Source organism: Eulemur rufifrons, chromosome 2 (assembly GCF_041146395.1).
Source record: "Eulemur rufifrons isolate Redbay chromosome 2, OSU_ERuf_1, whole genome shotgun sequence".
Classification (NCBI taxonomy): domain Eukaryota; kingdom Metazoa; phylum Chordata; class Mammalia; order Primates; family Lemuridae; genus Eulemur; species Eulemur rufifrons.
The window spans coordinates 36,000,247-36,019,236 of record NC_090984.1 but is presented as its reverse complement, the minus strand read 5'-3'; the positions used below and the strand labels follow the sequence as shown (position 1 = coordinate 36,019,236).

The following is an 18,990-nucleotide window of genomic DNA, read 5'->3' as shown; positions in this document are numbered from 1 at the left end:
CTCGCCAGTATCAGAATGACCTTCACACTCCACAGCTTCTCCTCTTGGCTGGACTCCCAGGCGTCCGCCGCCCACGCCTGAGAGAGCCTTCTGGGAACTCGCCCTTATTGTCCCTCACATCTCCCGGGGGGCAGCGCCCTCCGGTCGCCAGCAGTTCCCAGCTGACCGTCCGGCCCTCCTCGCAAAGCCCAGCGCAGACCGCCAGGCGGGTGTGTGGGCGCTGGGTGCCTGGTAAACACGTCCCCGACCAGTTGCCGCCCTTTGCTCTTTTGTGCTAAATATCAAAATGATGGAACAAAGCATGTGTATTCAGCTTGCCCAACCTTGGGATGGTTTTCTCCGTTTTCTTCTCTCTTTGTGTGAAAGTGTTCCCATTCTGCAGTAGTTCTCCCAACCACACGTGAACAGGAGGTCACTCGGTGACTGCTTTCCCACACTCTCCACCTCCTGGCTGGGTGAGCTTGAGTGAGTTCATGGATGTCTTTGAAGCTCAGTTTCTCATTGATACCAGCTGCCTCAGGAGCTGCAGGGAAGATTCAGGGAGTGGAAGAGTGGGAGGCACTCAGCATACACCTGCATCCTAGTAGGTGCTCAACAAATGCAGCCACTAGTGACCAAGGACCTCCATAGCTGATCTTGGCGTTCAGCCTCCAGACACCTGGGGAAATAGCTTTTGGCAAAGTTATCTGTGCTCTACCTTTACATAAGGTGCTGTACACATCTGGTGGTGGTTCCTCAACATTCCTTGAGAATAATTTACTATAGATTTGGTTAATATTTGGAGAGTTATAAAAAAACCGGTCAAAGTCCACGGTAGGTCAACATAAGCACACTTTTTTAGGGTAGGGTTAGGCCTGTTCAGACCTGGGTACTGGGGCATGCCCTACTAAATCCAATCCCCTCGCTGGCTTTATAGGCCTGTCACCTAAGGGAGGCACTGGCCGCTTTGGGATTTGTGGAGAGTCTTCAGCTTTCACCAGGCCATCAGTGTGCCACAGGAGTGCCTTGTGTCTCCGGCTTTATGGAGGAAGGAGGCATCCCACACAAGCCTGTTCCAGCCAGCTCACCCTCCAGGCAGCAGCACTCAGGCATTTGTAACCATTTGAGACAGAAATAGCTCTAAAATGAATTATACCACCCGTTTTCTTAAATAATTTGATCTTTTCTTAGTGACTTAATACACCTACTGCAACACACTGTAATAGAGGGGTGTCCCCAGGAGCCCGGTGGGGCCTGGGATTTTGCCCCAACACTAAATAACCCAGAGGGGTCTACTTTCTTTAGCTTCCAGTCAGCTGTTACATCCCGCTGTTGTCAGGGGGTCGACCTCAGCAATCCCACCCTGCCTCCCTGGTGTGCTTCTGCTAATCTACTGCAGGCGGAGAACTGAGACGATACTTGGAGTGGAGGCTGCTCCGGGTTAAGGGCTGATAACTTGTCTTGCACTGCATTCCAGCCATCACCAAGACCATAAAATGCTCCCATGAGCGATCGGTGCACCTGTTCATCGACTCCTTGCTGCACGACGGCATGCAGAGCACGGCCTACCTGTGCAGCGACATGGACAGCTTCAGCCAAGGCCTGTGCCTGAGCTGCAGGAAGGGCCGCTGCAACACGCTGGGCTACCACGTCCGCCAGCAGCCACAGAGCAAGAAGAACAAGAAGCTCTTCCTCATGACGCGAGCCCAGTCCCCCTTCAAAGGTGAGTGCCCAGTGGCCTGGAGCCTTCAGAAGGGCAGGGTGCAGTGACTCGTCTGAAAGGATGACAGGTTCCCCCAGCTCTGCTGTTAGCTTTTCTGGAACTGCACAGGCTCCAGACAGCAAATGTTGACACAGCCTCTCTCCTTTCCCAAGAATGTGGCCATCTTGCTGCCAAGGGCTAGGAGGAGAAACCTTGGTGATTTCTGAAACAATCCTTGGGGGGCCTCTCTCTGTCCATTTTCATGCTCCCCTAGAATGTTCCATCCAGAAGGCCCTGAGCAGTTGCCTGTAGCTGGACCACCCTGATCTGCAAACCAGGGCCAGAACCCAGTCCTTTCATCTCTGTTCATGGAGATGAACACCCATAAAAAACTAGGTTCCAGACTCCAGCATTTCCTTTCCCCTAAGGTGCGAATCAGCTTGTCTTACGGGATATTTATTGTCACATTGAGGTCCTCCTAAGCCAAGATTCGGCTTTCAATGCTTCCCAGCCAGATTTTTAACCTCAGGGCAGAAAGTGAGCCCGTTCCGCTCTCTGGGTGGAAGGGAAGGTTGGAGAAAGGGCTGTGGCCACGTCTTGGGCTGAGGCCAGCAGAGAAATACTCTGCTGAAACCTAAATCCTCCTGGAGGGAACAAGCCGACATCTGCTGCCATTAACATTTCTGCCTAATCCTTAAAACAGCTCAGGAGTGATTTAGCATCTTACTGTTTCACCCCACACCCTCTCCGGCGCTGGGAGAAGAAATCTGGTGTTGTGCTATTTGATTATTGCCATGCAGATATTTGTATCTGGAGAACGCGAACAGACCATCACCACCGCTTTGCATTTGCAGAGCATTTTATGCAAAATATCAGATGCAGCCATCGACTCCTTGTGGTTCTCACGACAGCCAGGCGAGGCTGGCAAGGCTGATTAGCATCCCATTTTAAAGAGGACGAAAGCAAAACTGGAGCGGAATGCCCACAGCCACGTGGCCTGTAAGGAGGTCTGGAATGGGGCCACCTGACTCCCAGTCACAAGTTCAAACTCCCAGGAGGCTTATTTTTTAGGAACAGGATTCCTCTGTTTATCTGAACTTTTGCTCTCCAGCCAGATTTCCCTTCCGTGAGCCAAGCAGGTCCAGGAAAGACAGAAATCCGTCGTAGACAGCAGATAGCGTCTGGAGGGTAGTTGGCGTAAGGGCGGGACCTTTCAGGCCAGAGGGTCCCCTCCGCTATCTGTCCCTTAGGGTTGGAGGAGCCGGCAGCAGGGCAGCTTCCGGAGCACGTGGGGAAATTTGGAAGGCCTCCTGTCTCAGGGGGCTCCCCCCACTGCAGGCTGCCAATTAGAGACTCATTTGGGTTAACCAGCTCCTCTTTTAAATGGCAAAGCCACCTGGAGTGATTAAACCTCTTAAATAATCACATTTCCTTGGATCTATTTTAATCGTGGAATGTTAACATGTGAGGAACTGTTCAACCTGCCATTTTAAAGATGGGGAAACCAAGGCCTAGACAGGGAGAATCATTTGCCCAGGGACACACGTGAATTCTCAGCAGAGCCAGCATTTGTACCCAGGGCCTCCAAACAATGAGTGGGGCGATTATTTCCCTCAGTAACCTGCCCCTGGTGTGTTTGTGGGGCTTGAAGAGGGACGAGGAGAGGCGGGGCGGGGGTTGCTTTCTCCTTGAGACCAGCTAGGAAGAAAAGAGGTCAATTTTCATGCTCCAGGGCTGAACTGGGAACTTGACCAGCAGTGAGGGGCTTGGTCCAGCCTGAGGACGTCTCCAGGGAGCTTGGAGATGGGAGAGGAAGGCAAGTATCGAGAGAAGGAAGGAAGAGCAGGAGGCACAAGCCAGGTTGATTTTCTCCCACTTGCCAACAACCCCAAGTGCCCGACCATGCCCTGCTGTTGTGAACTTGGGAGGGTCCCTTTCCCATTAAGGGAGACCAAAGAGTCACATCAGGGTGGCATTATCCCACGCACCAGCTACCAAAACCAATGTACTCATGCATTCCTCAAGGGAGTCCCACCCTCGGGGGGCTCAGTGGAGAACGACAGGCAATGAGTCCCCTGGAGACATTTGTGCCTCTTTATTACCAACTACTTATCTTGCTCCAGGGACAAGCGGATGAGGTTGGTCCCTAGTGGGCCAGTGATGTGGAGGCCACAAGGCAGGACTGCCTGAAACTCATCATGATCCAAAACCCCCAACTCCTGCGGAAGCTTTTGGTGCTGAGCCGTGGCCTGCACTGCACCCTCCCCTTTCCTGCCCCTCCCAGATTCTCCCCAGTTCTGCTTTAGTCCTTCCAGTGAGCAAAGTCCTAATCTGCTCAACCTAGTTCCAGCTGCCAGTGGGGAGTGGCGTCTCTGTGGTCACATCAAGCTGCCCTGGGCATGGCTGGAAGTCACACCCATGTGAGACTCACACGGAAGCCACTGCTGCTGAGATGCTGCAGTCTGTATAATGCTATGTTGTCCAATATGGTAGCCACAAACCATATGTGGCTATTTAAATCCAAATCCAAATTACTTTAAATTAAACCAAAAATTCCATTTCTCAGTCACACTAGCCACCTTTCAAGTGCTCCAATACGTACGTGGCTGCTGCCTCAGAGAGCACAGAAATAAAACATTTCCATCCCTGCAGAGAAGGTGCTAGATTAGAAGCCTCTAATCTGGGCTGCCATAACTGCACCATTCTCCATCCACCACGCCCATCATTATCTCTGACTTGGGCCTTCAAAGCCTATTTCACTGGCCACCTCCAGCATCTTGATGAATATGTATAGACTCTTAAAAGAGCAGACTAGCCCAAGCCTGGTCTACAGAGAAACCGCAATCCGTATTTTTCGAGGACATCTAATTGTACTACATATTTTAGTGCAGGGTCTTGTTGGGCAAGATAAACATTGCCTCCTGATTGTAGTTTCACAAAGGATGACTAACTTGGCCCGTGTTCCTCTGGCTCCCAAGATATTTTGACAAAACCATCAAAGGATCTATTTCTACAACCACCGCCAGAACTCGGGTAAACACTGCTCGAGTACAGCAGCAGCCGAGGGGAATTGGGAAACAGCCGCTGAGCGAAATGAGGCAATTTATCGCCCACTTCCACTCGCACTCCCTCCAGAGAAACCTCGTGCCAGTTTGGGAGCCTGTTTTTAAGGGAGGGAGGGGCAAACTAACCTTTTTGAGTAAATCCTGTTTAGCAAGTGCCTCCTCTGATTCAACCCTCAGAGCAGTCGCATGAGGTCACCAACCAGGTGGAGGGGACGGAAGTGGCGCTTACAGGGGCGGCTGCCCAGGCCCCATGCTGGGCGTGTTGCACAGCAAGACAGAGACAAAGGGGGGCGGTGATGATACTTAATTTTCCAATAAATAAATTGAGATCCAGAGAGGTTAAATCCTCTTCCCAAAGCCACACAATTTGTGAGTGTCAAACCCAGCATTCAGTCCTTTTGCTGCACGTGGGCCTCCTCAGGGTAGGACCAAGGCCCCATCGCTGAGTGACCTTCACTCCTGAGTCATCCCAGCATGTGTCCTCCTTGCCCTCCTTCGGCTGTCCCTCTTTCTGGCTCTCCCCCGTTCTCCTGTTCGCTCCCACCCTGCACTCTGGACTCGTCCAGCCGGGGAACCGGCTTCTGCGCTCTTTCCTGCTGGTTGAAGAGATGACTAGCCAAACGGTGACTAGGGGGGTCTGTCTGTCTGTCTTTGGCTTTTCTCAACTATTTCTTTGGAAGATTGTCACTGATTTCCAGGGAGAGTTCCAGAAGAAACAGTGGGTGTAGTAGAGAGAGCACAGGCTTGGAATTGGGACAAGGAGCGTCAAGAATCTTGGCTTTGCTGCCAAACACTATGGGCCCCTGACCTAATGACAAAACCTATGTGGGCCTCTGCTTTTTCAGCCACAAGGTCAGGGACGTGAACACACCTGGGGATGAACCACTAAAAGTGGGACCTTCCGGTGGGTCTCAGAGCCTTGCCTGGTCAGTGCGGCATGGAGGAAGGAAGCAGGTAACACTAGATTAGCACCTTCGGGAAGGCGGGACTTTGACATTGCCATCTCGTCACCTCAGCCCTGTGAGACAGCTTTTCATGCCCATTTCACAGATGAAATAGAGCCCCAGAGAGGCTGTGCGTGCTCCAGACCATGGGTAGCAGGGGCAGAGAAGACTCAGACTCTCAGTTGAGGACGCTTATCACACCCCCGGCACAAAGAGCTGGCGACAGGATGCCAGTCAGCACAACGCTCCTTATCACACACGCACTCCCCATCTCTGCCGCTAGCAGTCAACAATTGACTCCCCCCAGAAGGCGGGAGCCTCCCGTCTCATGACCTGGAGCATCCCGTAAATGAGGCTGTCTTGTTAAACCAAATGTGGTCACCAAGATGTATACGTACGCTGACAAAATCATTTGCTCCTTTTGTCCCCCACTGGAGCCTGCTCTAAGTTAATTCACGCAGCCGCTGCCCGGGCTGGCGGCCTGGTGCAGGAGTGCCCCGGACACCACCAGCCTTGGGCCCCTCAGTCCCGGGATCTCCAGCTTCCCCCTCGGGTCACAGGCATTTCCAGTCTAGGAACAAGGCCTCAGTGCTTCAAGAAAACACACCATCTCCACAAGAGAAAATATAGACACCAAGGGGAAAAAAAAAGCCCTCTGACATTTGCAGAGAGAGTCATAATATCTCCCAAAGCCAATATCTAATGATTCAGAATCATTGTTTCTGTGAGACAAAAAAGAAAAGGAAAGAATATTCTCTTTCCATAAATTCCACAACTTGATGTTCATAAGTAGCTGCCTTATGAAAAGAAATTTAAGTTTGTTTTTTTTTGTTTTTTTTTAAATGGCACTGGCAGGATCCAGACAGGATTATAACCCTGGAATTTTTTCAGTGAGGAGAATCTCCTCACATTTCTGCTCTAGATGGAGTTTGCCTGCTCGCAGTCAGGGTCAATGGGCTGTTTCATGCCTTTCATCTTTAAGACCTGAAATAATTTCTCCTGCCAGAGCTGGAGAATGTGTTGTGCTGGTCTCTTCGCAGTCACAGGATCAAAGCATTTTCCCCAAATCATTTTTTAACATCCTTATTAAATATGTCCTAAGGTAAAGTGAGCAAAATCACTCACACTCTTTTCCTTAAGCGCTGTAATAGCATCATGGTGGAGGGGGTGAGGAGTGGAATGGTAGGCAAGTGGTTTTGTTTTTAAAGAAAAATGCTTACAAAAATCCAAATAAGAACAAATAATTATGAAATTATTTGAAAGGCTCTTTCATATTTATTTTTTGGTTTTTTGTTTTGTTTTAGGAGACAGGCTCTCGCTCTGTTGGCCAGTCTAAAGTGCAGTGGCATCATCATAGCTCACTGCAGCCTCCAACTCCTGGGCTCAAGTCATCCTCCTGCCTCAGCCTCCCAAGTAGTTGGGACTACTAGCATGTGTCACCACACCTGGCTAATTTTTAAAAATTTTTTGTAGAGACAGGGTCTTGCTATTTTGCCCAGGCTGGTCTTGAATTCCTGGCCTCGCTCTATCCTCCCACCTCAGCCTCCCAAAGTGCTAGGGTTCCAGGCACAAGTCACCGTGCCTGGTCTGCCCTTTCACATTTAAAAAAATTAATCTCATTTCAAGATTTCTCCAAAAAAGTGAATTTCCTAGTGCAGTCAAACAGGATTTCTGTGGAGACATGGAGTTTTCAGGAATGATACTGTAAATACCAGGGTGCCTCAGCCACAGTGCAGGCTCCCTCCAAGCCGTTCCTTGGTGACCTCAGGAAGCAGCTCACTCGGATTCAGCCCACACATTTTGGCGGGTTCTGACCTCCTGCATCCATCCCACTCCAGGGACACACTTGGGGGTGGGGCAGACAGCTAATTCGCACTCACAGGATATGTGAGCTAAAGGGGACTTTGCATCACCCAAAGCCATTCCTGGGTTTGACACAAACAAGCACCCTCCGCCAGAGTCGTGGAACTGTAGCATCTCAGACGTGGAAATGGATCTCCTCCTACTTACAATTTAAGAAAAAGGGAAGACAAAAACACATCTTCAAGACAGGGACCTGAAACATTTATCCCCATCCAGGGGACAGGAGGGAGGCCTCTGTGGCAGTGATAGCCCAGGATGGATGTCAGTGGGTCACAGCTGGCAGACACTTTGTCTTGGTGGCTTCCCTCTTGCTTTGGAGTCTGACTGCGTAGCAACTGCGCCCCCACAGCTTTTCTTCAGGGGCTGTTTGCCTTTTGCTTTCAAAGGGCAGACTCAACTTGCAGAGTTAAAACACCAGGAGAGAGGGGAAGGGTCTTTTGGAATTAGACACCAGAGTTTTAAATTCTGCTCCACTTATAACTCTCTGGGTAACTACAGGTCTCCAAACCTCTGCTTGTTTATCTGTAATTCACCAGGATAACTAACACTGTGTCAGCCTAGGTTTCAGCAGAAAACAGGACTCCACTTGCCTAGGTCGAGTGAAGAGAGTGGTGGGACTCCTTACAGCGGGGTGGGCGGTATTAAGGAAACCAGCGAAGGCTGTTCTTGCACCCTGACTCCAACAGCCGGGCAGGAGCCAGGGATGGGACTAGACCAGGGAGAACAGAGCTGTGCAGGAGGGGCTGCTAAACATGGGGGCGCGGTTGCTACGCAGTCAGACTCCAAAGCAAGAGGGAGCCAACGAAAGATCCCCTGGCCTTGCTCTCCTCTGCCCTGATCTCCTGCCAGTGCCTCCCCAGTGGCCAAACCCAACCAGGAACCAGTCGGCAGCCGAAGGTGTCCCATCCTGGACATGTGAGCAGGGAGGGCAGAGTAGGTGAGGGTAAGAGGGATAGCAGATGGAGACGACCCAGCAAGTTACGATCAAGGTTGTCTTGCCATGAGGACAAAAACACTGTATGTATTTTTTTTTTTTTTTTTTGAGACAGAGTCTCACTTTGTTGCCCAGGCTAGAGTGAGTGCCGTGGCGTCAGCCTAGCTCACAGCAACCTCAAACTCCTGGGCTCAAGGGATCCTCCTGTCTCAGCCTCCCAAGTAGCTGGGACTACAGGCATGCACCACTATGCCCGGCTAATTTTTTCTATATATATTTTTAGCTGTCCATATAATTTCTTTCTATTTTTAGTAGAGATGGGGTCTCGCTCTTGCTCAGGCTGGTCTCGAACTCCTGAGCTCAAACGATCCGCCCACCTCGGCCTCCCAGAGTGCTAGGATTACAGGCGTGAGCCACCGCGCCCGGCCAACACTATATGTAAAACACTTAGTATGTAGCCTGATGCATAGTAGAACCTCAACAAACGGAAGCTATTTTATCATTCTTAGGGTGTTTAATGCAGTATGTGTCCTGAGTTGTTCTTCACATGGAACCCTTGCTGAAGTCCTCCTTGGCTGCGTGGTGTGTGCTATGTGCCCTTATGGAGCTACAAGCAGCAATGGGACCCCAAGACTGCCTTCAGGGAGATCAGACACGGGCATTGATGCACATGAGACAAGGCGGAGGTGACAAGGGTCCCATGAGTGACTCTGCTTCCCAATTGCAAGCTCCTCCAAAGTCAGGACTGCAACTTCTAGTCCTCTTGTTTTCATTTTGAATACTTTGAAAAGCTCTTTCTTTTTCCAGTAAGATTCCAATTAGAACACATGCTTATCATGTAGAAAATGTGGAACGTGCAGAACATAAAGAGGAGAATAAAAAGTACCTCTCTGCCCTTTCCAGAGATAAGCGCTGCTAATATTTTTGCGAATTCCCCTACTTCTGTGTACTCTCTTTTACAGGGTTGGTCTCGTGCTAGATAGACAAGTTCATATCCTGGTTTTTTGTTTTTGTTTTCTTTTCACATCTTTCATAAGCATTGCAATCATTCCAAAAATATCTTTTAATGGCTTTATAAGAGTAAATCACATGGTTGGGAATATGCACTGAGAATCAGCAGAAAAACTTCTAATTACGGCTTCACCAGTTATTAGCCACGTGACAACGAACAAGTTATTTAATTTTTTCTGAGCCTTGGTTTCATTTATAAAATGATGTGGGAAGAAAGATAAAGTAGACATCTTATAAAGTTGTTGTAAAGACAATTATGTGAGACTATTAGCTTGATGTCTGAGACATTGTAAAGAACTGATAATTAGCATAATTGATATTATTAGTCCATTAGTCATTCTTCTATATTGAATATTTCAGGTGTTTCTGGTTTATTTTTAAAGAAATAATTGTTATGACATTTTTTAACTTAAATCTCTTTCCACATTTCAACTTTTTCCTTAGAGGATATAAAGCTATCAGTCCTGGATATAAACAAGTAAAATTTGAGGTTCTGGATCCGGGCTGCCTGGGCTGCCACACTATCCATGCTTTCTAGCTGTGTGATCCCAGAAAAGTCACTTAACCTCTCTGTGCTTCAGTTCCCTCTACTCTAAAATGAGATAATAGTGTCACTTGTGGTGAGGGTTAAATGAGATAATAGATGCAAAGCACCTAGCAACAACCAAAAACAAATATTAACCAATGTTATTGTGACGTATACCACCAATTACACACTTTTACTGGTTCATCTTTTAACACTTAGGCTGAGCACACAATACACTTCCACTTAATGCATATCATATTAAACTGAATTGAAAATTGATAGTTATGAGTGTTCCTTGCATTCTCTAGAAGGTGCTCTGCCTCTTTGTGAGGTAAACCCGAAGTAAACCCAATCCTCCCACCTTGTTTTGTCCATGCTTAGCCCCTCCCACCCTGATGCTTATAGCCCGTGTCTTTGGAAGGACTTTTCCTTTGCTGCCTCAGTGCAACTTATAACACTGCTCACTTCTTGCAGTTTCCTTGACAAACCCCCAAAGAGTGTAAGACCCCTCCAGAGCTTCTGGGATGATAAGCTGCAGCCTCTCTTTCCAGCACCACTCAAAGGTTTAGGGACCCTTCCGGGGACTTGTGTCCATAGCTCTTCTCTTATTTCTCACCCACAGCCTTTTTTGCTGTCTTGAGGGCATCAGACCACTTTATTCCAGGCTTGAGGACTTGAACACCTATTACGTACAGGCATTGTAGTGGCTGCCAGCTATGACCCAAGCCAGCTCTTACTAAAGCAGAAAACTCTTGGCCTACAAATTAAGTCTTAGAATTTGGTTCTTGCTGTGAACATAAATAAACATTTGGTGCTTCAGAGACAATCCCTTTAGTACTCTCAAGAGATATCATCCCCAGACACATGAGCAAATGCACTGCAAAATCTAAATGGGAAGCTGAGCATGGCGACACGTGCCTGTAGTCCCAGCTACGAAGGAGGCTGAGGTGGGAGAATCACTTGCGCCCAGGCGTTCAAGGTCAGCCTGGGCTACACAGCAAGACCTTGTCTCAAAAAAAAAAAAAAAAAAAGGAAGATTTGTTTATGCCAAAGGAAAGGATTGTGTAAATAATCTAAAACCCCAGCAATGCAGGCACTCCAGTACACTGAAACTGGTGTGTTAGCAATACACCCCTAGCAATGGCTTCTGCAAGGTTTGTTGTATAGCTACCAACCTCCAGTGGAAATGGCACCATTTGAGAGTTAGCAGGTTGATTGATGAAGATGATGAATATTCACATGCTGGGTACAAGGGACGAATGGTCAAGTGGCTAGGTTATCATGATCTAACTATTCCAAAAGGAATTCTCCTACAACAAATCTTGAAACTCAGATCTTGAATCCTCAGAGGTGATTTCCATCTTGCTAGATGTTAATGCACCTCCTGATACATCACCCCCAAGCAAAAGTTTATTAAAGCACCTACTATATACAAGGCACTATATTAGGATTAGTGGATTAATCATTGTCTACAACAGGAAATGCAAATATATAGCAAACATACCATAAATCCCCTGTCCTTTGCCCAAAGCAGACACCCATCTTCCCGAGAATCTGGACATAGTCTCAGAATGCATCTCAACCTAGGATTCTCTAGGCAGTCACTATCAGTCAAATGGAATTGACATGTCATACTAAACCTGTTTGTGATCGTGGAGCTAGATCACTGTCAACACTTAGAGAATATGAAGACAGCAAGAGAAAGAAGTCTAAGCAGCAACCAGCCATTTGGGAATGAGGTAGGGTAATTTTGAAAACAGCCCTGCAGTTGGCAGGTGTGACAATGCAGGTGAGGCCAACACCACCTAGGTTGAGGGAGGCTGAGAGCACAGACTCTGCTATGAGACCGTGAGCAAATCACTTCACCCATCTGAGCCCCAGTTTTGTTATTTATAAGAAATAAGTATTTCTTATAATACCTACATCACAGGGTTAGGAGTAAATGAGATGATGCAATGTAAAGTATTTATTAATAACAATGCCTACCTAATAGTAAGCTATTTGCTTTTATTAATTAAATATAGACTGTGGGTAAAAAAGAATAAAATAAATTACCCTTTTCCAACCAACCCAGTAAAAAGACAGTCTAGACATTTGATAAGACAGAAAACATTTAGGCCCAAATTCTAGAACTAGAGTTATCTTCTTTCCATTAGGAAATATGCTCATTGAACTTCACAGAGCTTGTTGCCAAGAATTGGTGCAGAACATAGAGATGTCATCATCGAGGCATGTATTTCTTAGCTGGAATTCTGCTCCACCCTGAAATGGACCCTAACAGACAGAGACAAAAGTATAAAATGGCAATATATTCTCTCTTGCCTTTGTCAGGTGCCTAACAGGCATATATCCTTTGATTTACAAACGAGACCCTCACCAAATACAAGAAATATTTCAACAGAACTTGCATGCAGAATTCAGCGAGAATGCCAGGTCTACAGTACTCCTATCCTGTCATCTTTTATTGGCTGATACTTATCATCATTCTATCACAGACACAATACAAGTCTTGTGTAGACATTTAGAAAATACAGAGAAGGAGAAAGAAGATAAAAAGCATTTATAATCCCACCATTTGGGAGGGGGGGAAATGTTAACATTTTGGTATCTATCTAAATTTTTCCCTCTGGCATTTTTGAATTTGAAAAATATGAGATTTTTAATTAAAAATTCTTACTTAAATTTATTCTCATTCTCTTTCTAGTTTATCATTACCAGTTCAAGATCCGGTTTGTCAACCAAATTGAGAAGCCGATAGAACCAACTTTTACCATGTCGCTACTTGGAACAAAAGAGGAAATGCAGAAAATTCCTATCACGCTGTGAGTATGAGCTCTAGCTCCTGTCTGTGGTGATGATACGCTTATTTTTCTCACAGGGTCTGAGCAGATCCTGTACTTTCCAAGGGTCAGGCCAGACTCAGCTGCTTTATTCAGGCTTGAGGATTCGAGCACCTACTATGTGCAGGGCACTGTGGTAGGTGCCAGATACTATGCGAGCCCAGCTAGCTCTTACCTAAGGGGAAAACTCTCGGCCTACAGAGCAACTTTAGCATTCGGTTCTTGCTGTGAACAGAAACAAACATTTGGTGCTTCGGAGACAACCCTTTAAGTAAACCCAGCTCATCCCATACTGGCTGCCCCAAGCATCCTGTCAGATGTCATCCACCCAAGGCCGGCCCCTCACGTCCATCCTCAGCCTCGCGTGTCCCACCGACTGCTCTCTGTTCACACTGCCTGTGTGTGACTGCTCTCTGTTCACACTGCCTGTGTGTGTGGCGGGGCTGATGCCCTGAGGGCTGAGCAGACAGGAAAGCCAGACTCCGAGGTATGTTATCAGCTTTACTCACTCACCTCCAAGACATGACAATATCCCAACATTGACAGAGCAGCCAGATGCCCTTTCCGCTACTGGGAACACTCCCCTGTGGAGGGAATTTAGACAGTGTAGAGGCAACACTGGATCTAAGGGGAGGCCAAGGGGCAGAGGGCTCCCTTGAGTGCCTTGTCATAGTCCTTCCTGCAGTATGTTGTGAATCGTGTAGGAATCTACCCACCCTGCCAGGGTCTACAGTCCGGGAAGATCCGAGCAGGGCTGAGTGGTGAGGGGCAGAGCAGGTGTCTGCAAGAAGGCTCTGAGTGCCTTTCCAGAGAGTTCTGAAAACCATAACCCAGAATCAAAGTGGTATCATTCGACTTGGCACAGATTTCCAATCTCAATCAGCCTGCACGGCCGGCCTCCCCTGTTGCCCACCTGCTCACACCCCCGCAGCAGCCTCACTTGGAGGCGCTCAGCATGGCCTCTCCCTGGGAAGTGACACGAGCCTCTCAGCCACTCCAGGGACGGTCCTGAGCTTCCTGAAGATTGCCCCCATCTCTGATGATCGCACTGAGTCAGTCCTTCAGCAAGTATGTGTTGGTGTCCGTCCAACAAATCTAAGGCTATAGAGGGCCCTATCCTTAGGGTCCTCACAGCCTGGCAGAGCAGGTGGATTCCTACACGATTCTTTACAACACACTGCAGAAGGGCTATGACAAGCCCCTCAAGGGAGCTCTCTGCCCCTCTGTCTCCCCCTAGATCCAGTGTTGCCTCTACACTGTCTAAAATCCCTCCCCAGGGGGCTGTTCTCAGTAGCAGAAAGGGCATCTGGCTGCTCTGTCAATGTTGGGATATTTTAATGTCTTGGAGATTAATGAGTAAAGCTGATAATGATACCTCAGAGTCCGCATTTAAATCTTGCTCTAAATTAGTGCATCCTTTTTATATGTGGTTTTTCTATTACTGTTATGCTTTGTTGTTTTAATAGAAGTTCCTATTTATAGGAGGGGGAGCATTACTGGGAGAGAGAGAGAGTGGTGTGGGAGTACCGTGTTCATCAAACCTACAGAGAGCTGAAGTGCCAGAGGCCATTGCCAAAGCCCCACTGTGTCCTTGGGGGCTTCTTCCTAGAAGCTAAGCTAAAGAAAGTTAACCAGACTCATTGCAGCGGGATTTCTCAGAGGCTGTAATATGCTAACACAGAAAATAGTGTGGTTTTCCCTATTTTATTGCCTAGAAAACTCTCTTTATCCTGGCACACCTATTGCTGTGTCTGTTAACAGTCTGTCGAACACCAGTTTGGGAAATGCAGCAAAAACACCAACCCAAGTCACTCAGGCAACTGCCTAAGCCTCACCGTGCTGTTACAACTAGACTGACTGTGTCTGATTTTCTTCGTATCTTCAAGGGGTGGAGGAATTACTAGTAATAAAACCTATTCCTTTCTTATCACGTTGGATTCGGACATCGGTGAGCTGGTCATGATCAAGTTCAAATGGGAAAACAGCGCAGTGTGGGCCAATGTCTGGAACACGGTCCAGACCATCATCCCGTGGGGTGCTGAGCCCTGCTGCCACCCGGGCCTCCTTCTGAAGACCATCAGAGTCAAATCAGGAGAAACCCAGCAAAGGTGACTGCCGATTCAATCTCCTACTCACATCTATTTAATATTCGGCACCTACCTGTGCCAAACAGTTTCAGCTTCATACTTGCACTGATCGTAGGAAGTGGGCATTATTACACCCTAAAGATAGATGCTCAGAAAGGTTAAGTGACTACCCCGAGTTCACACAGCCATAGGTGGAAGGATGAGGATTTGCACCCAGGTCTTCTGAGTCCCAGTCTAGCCCCTTCCTGCTGCCCCTGGTTAACAGCTACCTGCCTCTGGAGCCGCAGCCCCACCTTACTGGCGCAGTGCTTGTCAAGCCTCAGCGTGCACATGAATCACCAGGCAATGTCAGTGCTGCTAGTTCAAGGTGCCACTGGTAGATGTGACATTTCTTTTTCGTTGTTTACCCAGAGAAATGCTTTTAATAGATCATAGTCTCAAAAACCTCAATTTACCTCTCTCTGTGGTGGTATCTTTCAAATCTTAGATGCCAAAGAATTACTGGGAAGCTTGAATACATTTGCAGAACTCCTGGACCCACTTGCAGAGCTTCTGATTCACTGTGGTCTTGGGCAGGGCCCCAGGATGCCTGCTTTTTAACAAGATCCCTAAGACATTCTCATGTGGACCCATGGAATGGGCTACCCTTAAGAAATGCTGCTCTGTGTGACTGACCATCTCCCGTGGCCCCAAAGCTCTAGGGCCAAGAAGGGGTTGGGGTGAGGGGTAGGGAGTAAAGAAAAGGAAGGACGGCCCGCTGCTCCTGCACTCCTCCCAGCAGAGCAAAGGGCTGCCCAACGCATTTGCCATAGCAACCCTGCTTCTCTGTAGCTCCGCAGTTCTCTGTGATGGGAGAATTCTGTGCTTCCCCGGGCCCTCTCCCTGCTCCATGCTTCTGTATTCAGGAAGCCTGTCTCTCCTCTCCCACCTTCCTTTGTTGGGAAGGCCATGTCTCTCTCTGGTTTGTCCTCAGTAGAGATGGAAAACAGCAAGCATCTAACCTCAGAACTGCCTTCCTCCCTCGCCTCTCGGGTTCCACCGCCAGGAGCCTGCCCGTGGCAGATGTATGCCCCCCGAAGTCCCTCATACAACCACACTCTCAGGATTTTATCTCCCTGAGATGCAAAATCCCGGCGATTACTAAGAGCAGACTCTGCAGCCTGCCAGCAGATCTCTCCAGATGATCAATCTGAGAAAATTAAGCCACGCTCTCTCCTCTGTTGCTCTTAGCTATTCTCACACGACTCTTGGCCTTCTAGAGCAGCGCCGCTTCTGAGCACCGTCCCTCCCCGCGTTCTCTTAGCCAGAGAGTGAGTCCTCAGTTTTGGTGGCTGCTCATCATGACAATCCCATGTGACTCGGCCCAAAAGCTTGTATGAAACACTCCACCACCTTCTCCACTGGTGCACACCCACGTGGTACTGAAGGAGGAATGGGGACAGGGAGGGGACTGGCACTGCCAGAGTTCCCACCCATGGTGGGCCTTGAACTAGGCACTGCCAGCCATTAATCTCACGTAGTCTCCCCAGTGACCCTGAGATGGGTAGTATTGGCTGTGCAGATTAGGAAACTGAGGCTAACAGAAGTTACACAGCTTGAGGACATTCTAACAATTGTCTCAGCTCAGATCTGACTTGAGTTTATCTGACTTGTTATCCCCTTTGTTGGCTGTGTACTGTTTCCAACAGTTCCTCTCTCCCTTAGTTTTGATTCTGTTAACCTGACTTTCCTTAATCTAATCTAGTGCAGTTGCAGCGCTAGATGTTGCTACATATATGCATCAAACCTGTAGGAGGTACATGCTAAAAAAAAATGTAGGCATCAGGAGTCCATGGGATCTATAGTTTTTAAAGTTAAATGATAAATAAATAAGAAACTAGGGGGAATATCTTAATGTCTATCAATAGTAAAATGCTAAATGCCCTGTGGTACATCTATACAATAGAATGTCATGCAGTAGGTGAAAAAAAATGAAATAGACTTATATGTACTGATATGAATAGGTCACCAAGTACATTATTTGGTGACAAGGAAAAATTGCAGGAAAATACATACAATATAATCCCACTTCTATTAAAGAATCTTTATATTTGTGTGTGAACATCGACATGTGTGTAACAGGAACAGGTCTGGACATACATAAACCTAACCATAGCGTAGTGAAGCCAGTGACGGGTGATGGTAAAGAGAGTCTTTAATATTTGGCTTCGTGTATCTCTTTACCATTTGAATTTTGTAAGAATGCATTCATAAATTACTCAAAGCACTTTCTGAATTTAAAAAGTCTGATTTGGTAAAGACTTGACCTTAGATGCAATTCAAAGAAAAAAGAAGTCATAAATTAGAATTCTCTGTGACTACAGATATATATAAATGTGTATACAAATACATATATATATATATATTTTTTAATAGATGTGGTTGCAGTCAGTATAATACAAAATGGCATCTCAGGCCAAGCCCCAGCTTAAAGCAGCCAGGAAGTTGTTTCAGAGAGAGAGCGAGAGAGAGGGAGGGACCCAAAACACACAGTGGTGTCCCCTTTAGTGGACAGTGTCAACACCAATAAGAGGAAGGGGCAGGGCTTACAGGCTGAGCCAGGCAGACGCTGAGGACAGTGGCCTCATGCCAAGGACCTTTAAGAACAGCACTGACAAACTGGAGCGCGTGCAGGGAAGGCAGGCTGGGAAGTTAAGCCTGCCTGGGGGGGAACAGTTGGGGAACTACATTTGCCCTGGAGTCAGGGCAAAACAGTCACCCTCGAATCTCTGGGGAGCTCTAAGGGAGACGAAAGGAGGGCTGCCCCTGGGACCTTCAGTGCTTACAGAATTGGAATCACCCCAATACAGAGCCCTGGGAAGTCTTACACTGATTGCTTTCACTGACTTGGCTTTTGCCTTTCTCTGAAGTTATAAAAATATTTGCAAACATAAGAATCTTTTTTTTAAAACCACAGCACAGGCATTTTTTATATTGAATAGTATTTGATAGAAGATGAAACAATTCAATAAGCTCCATCTAAAACTTAATGTTGTGTTTATGTTTTCTACTCAGAATGACATTTTGCTCAGAAAACACAGATGATCTACAACTCTACCCAACCCAGGAAAAAATCTTTGTGAAATGTGAACTAAACTCTAAAATATCAAAGCAAAAGACCAGATGAGCTTCAGCGAAGACTCAGCGTAAAGAATAAATGAACCTGATTCCTTATCTGGAATGGTTGCCTCATTTGGAAAAATTACATAAAGAATCTCACATAAAGTTTAAATAAAATTTATATTGGGGGGGTATGTGTCACTATAATAAACTGAGCTTTTAAAAACTATATTATATAACTATTTTCAAGTATTAGTACAATAAAGAATTCCAAATTTCATCCCTTGTTAAATGTTAATATATGCAAATAAGTACAAATGTAAGAGCCTTTTAGATCTGTTGTTCTAGTTTACAATGTCTTTTACAATTAAGTCAAATTTCCCTTATATCTTTGCTAGTTTATTCTGATTAGTTTTTGTTTTTTTTTTTTTTTTTTTTTTTTTGAGACAGAGTCTCACTCTGTTGCCCAGGCTAGAGTGAGTGCCGTGGCGTCAGCCTAGCTCACAGCAACCTCAAACTCCTGAGCTCAAGGGATCCTCCTGTCTCAGCCTCCCGAGTAGCTGGGACTTCAGGCATGCACCACCATGCCCGGCTAATTTTTTCTATATATATATTTTTAGCTGTCCATATAATTTCTTTCTATTTTTAGTAGAGATGGGGTCTCGCTCTTGCTCAGGCTGGTCTCGAACTCCTGAGCTCAAACGATCCGCCCACCTCGGCCTCCCAGAGTGCTAGGATTACAGGCGTGAGCCACCGCGCCCGGCCTCTGATTAGTTTTTGAACTATGCTGGAAAGATACTTCTGTATTACATAACTAGTGCTTCAGTAAAGCAAAATTGTGATTAATCACTAGTGGTATGTACTAAAGTACATACTCTTTAAGATAATATAGCTCATAAAAGAAGAAAAATTTTAATTAAACTAATATTTATATCTAATA

General features: G+C 46.9%; 1 protein-coding gene across 1 annotated transcript in view; it reads left to right on the top strand.

The window, feature by feature from the left end:
* Nucleotides 1-18,309, top strand: part of LIPC (lipase C, hepatic type) — a 134,594-nt gene extending 116,285 nt beyond the window's left edge. Inside the window, exons 6-9 of the mRNA XM_069483444.1 lie at nt 1,457-1,702; nt 12,729-12,846; nt 14,751-14,972; nt 18,006-18,309. Of these exons, the coding sequence (XP_069339545.1) occupies nt 1,457-1,702; nt 12,729-12,846; nt 14,751-14,972; nt 18,006-18,117 (698 nt within the window). The 3' untranslated portion in view covers nt 18,118-18,309. The remainder of the gene's footprint in view (nt 1-1,456; nt 1,703-12,728; nt 12,847-14,750; nt 14,973-18,005) is intronic.
* The last annotated feature ends 681 nt before the right edge of the window (nt 18,310-18,990 follow it).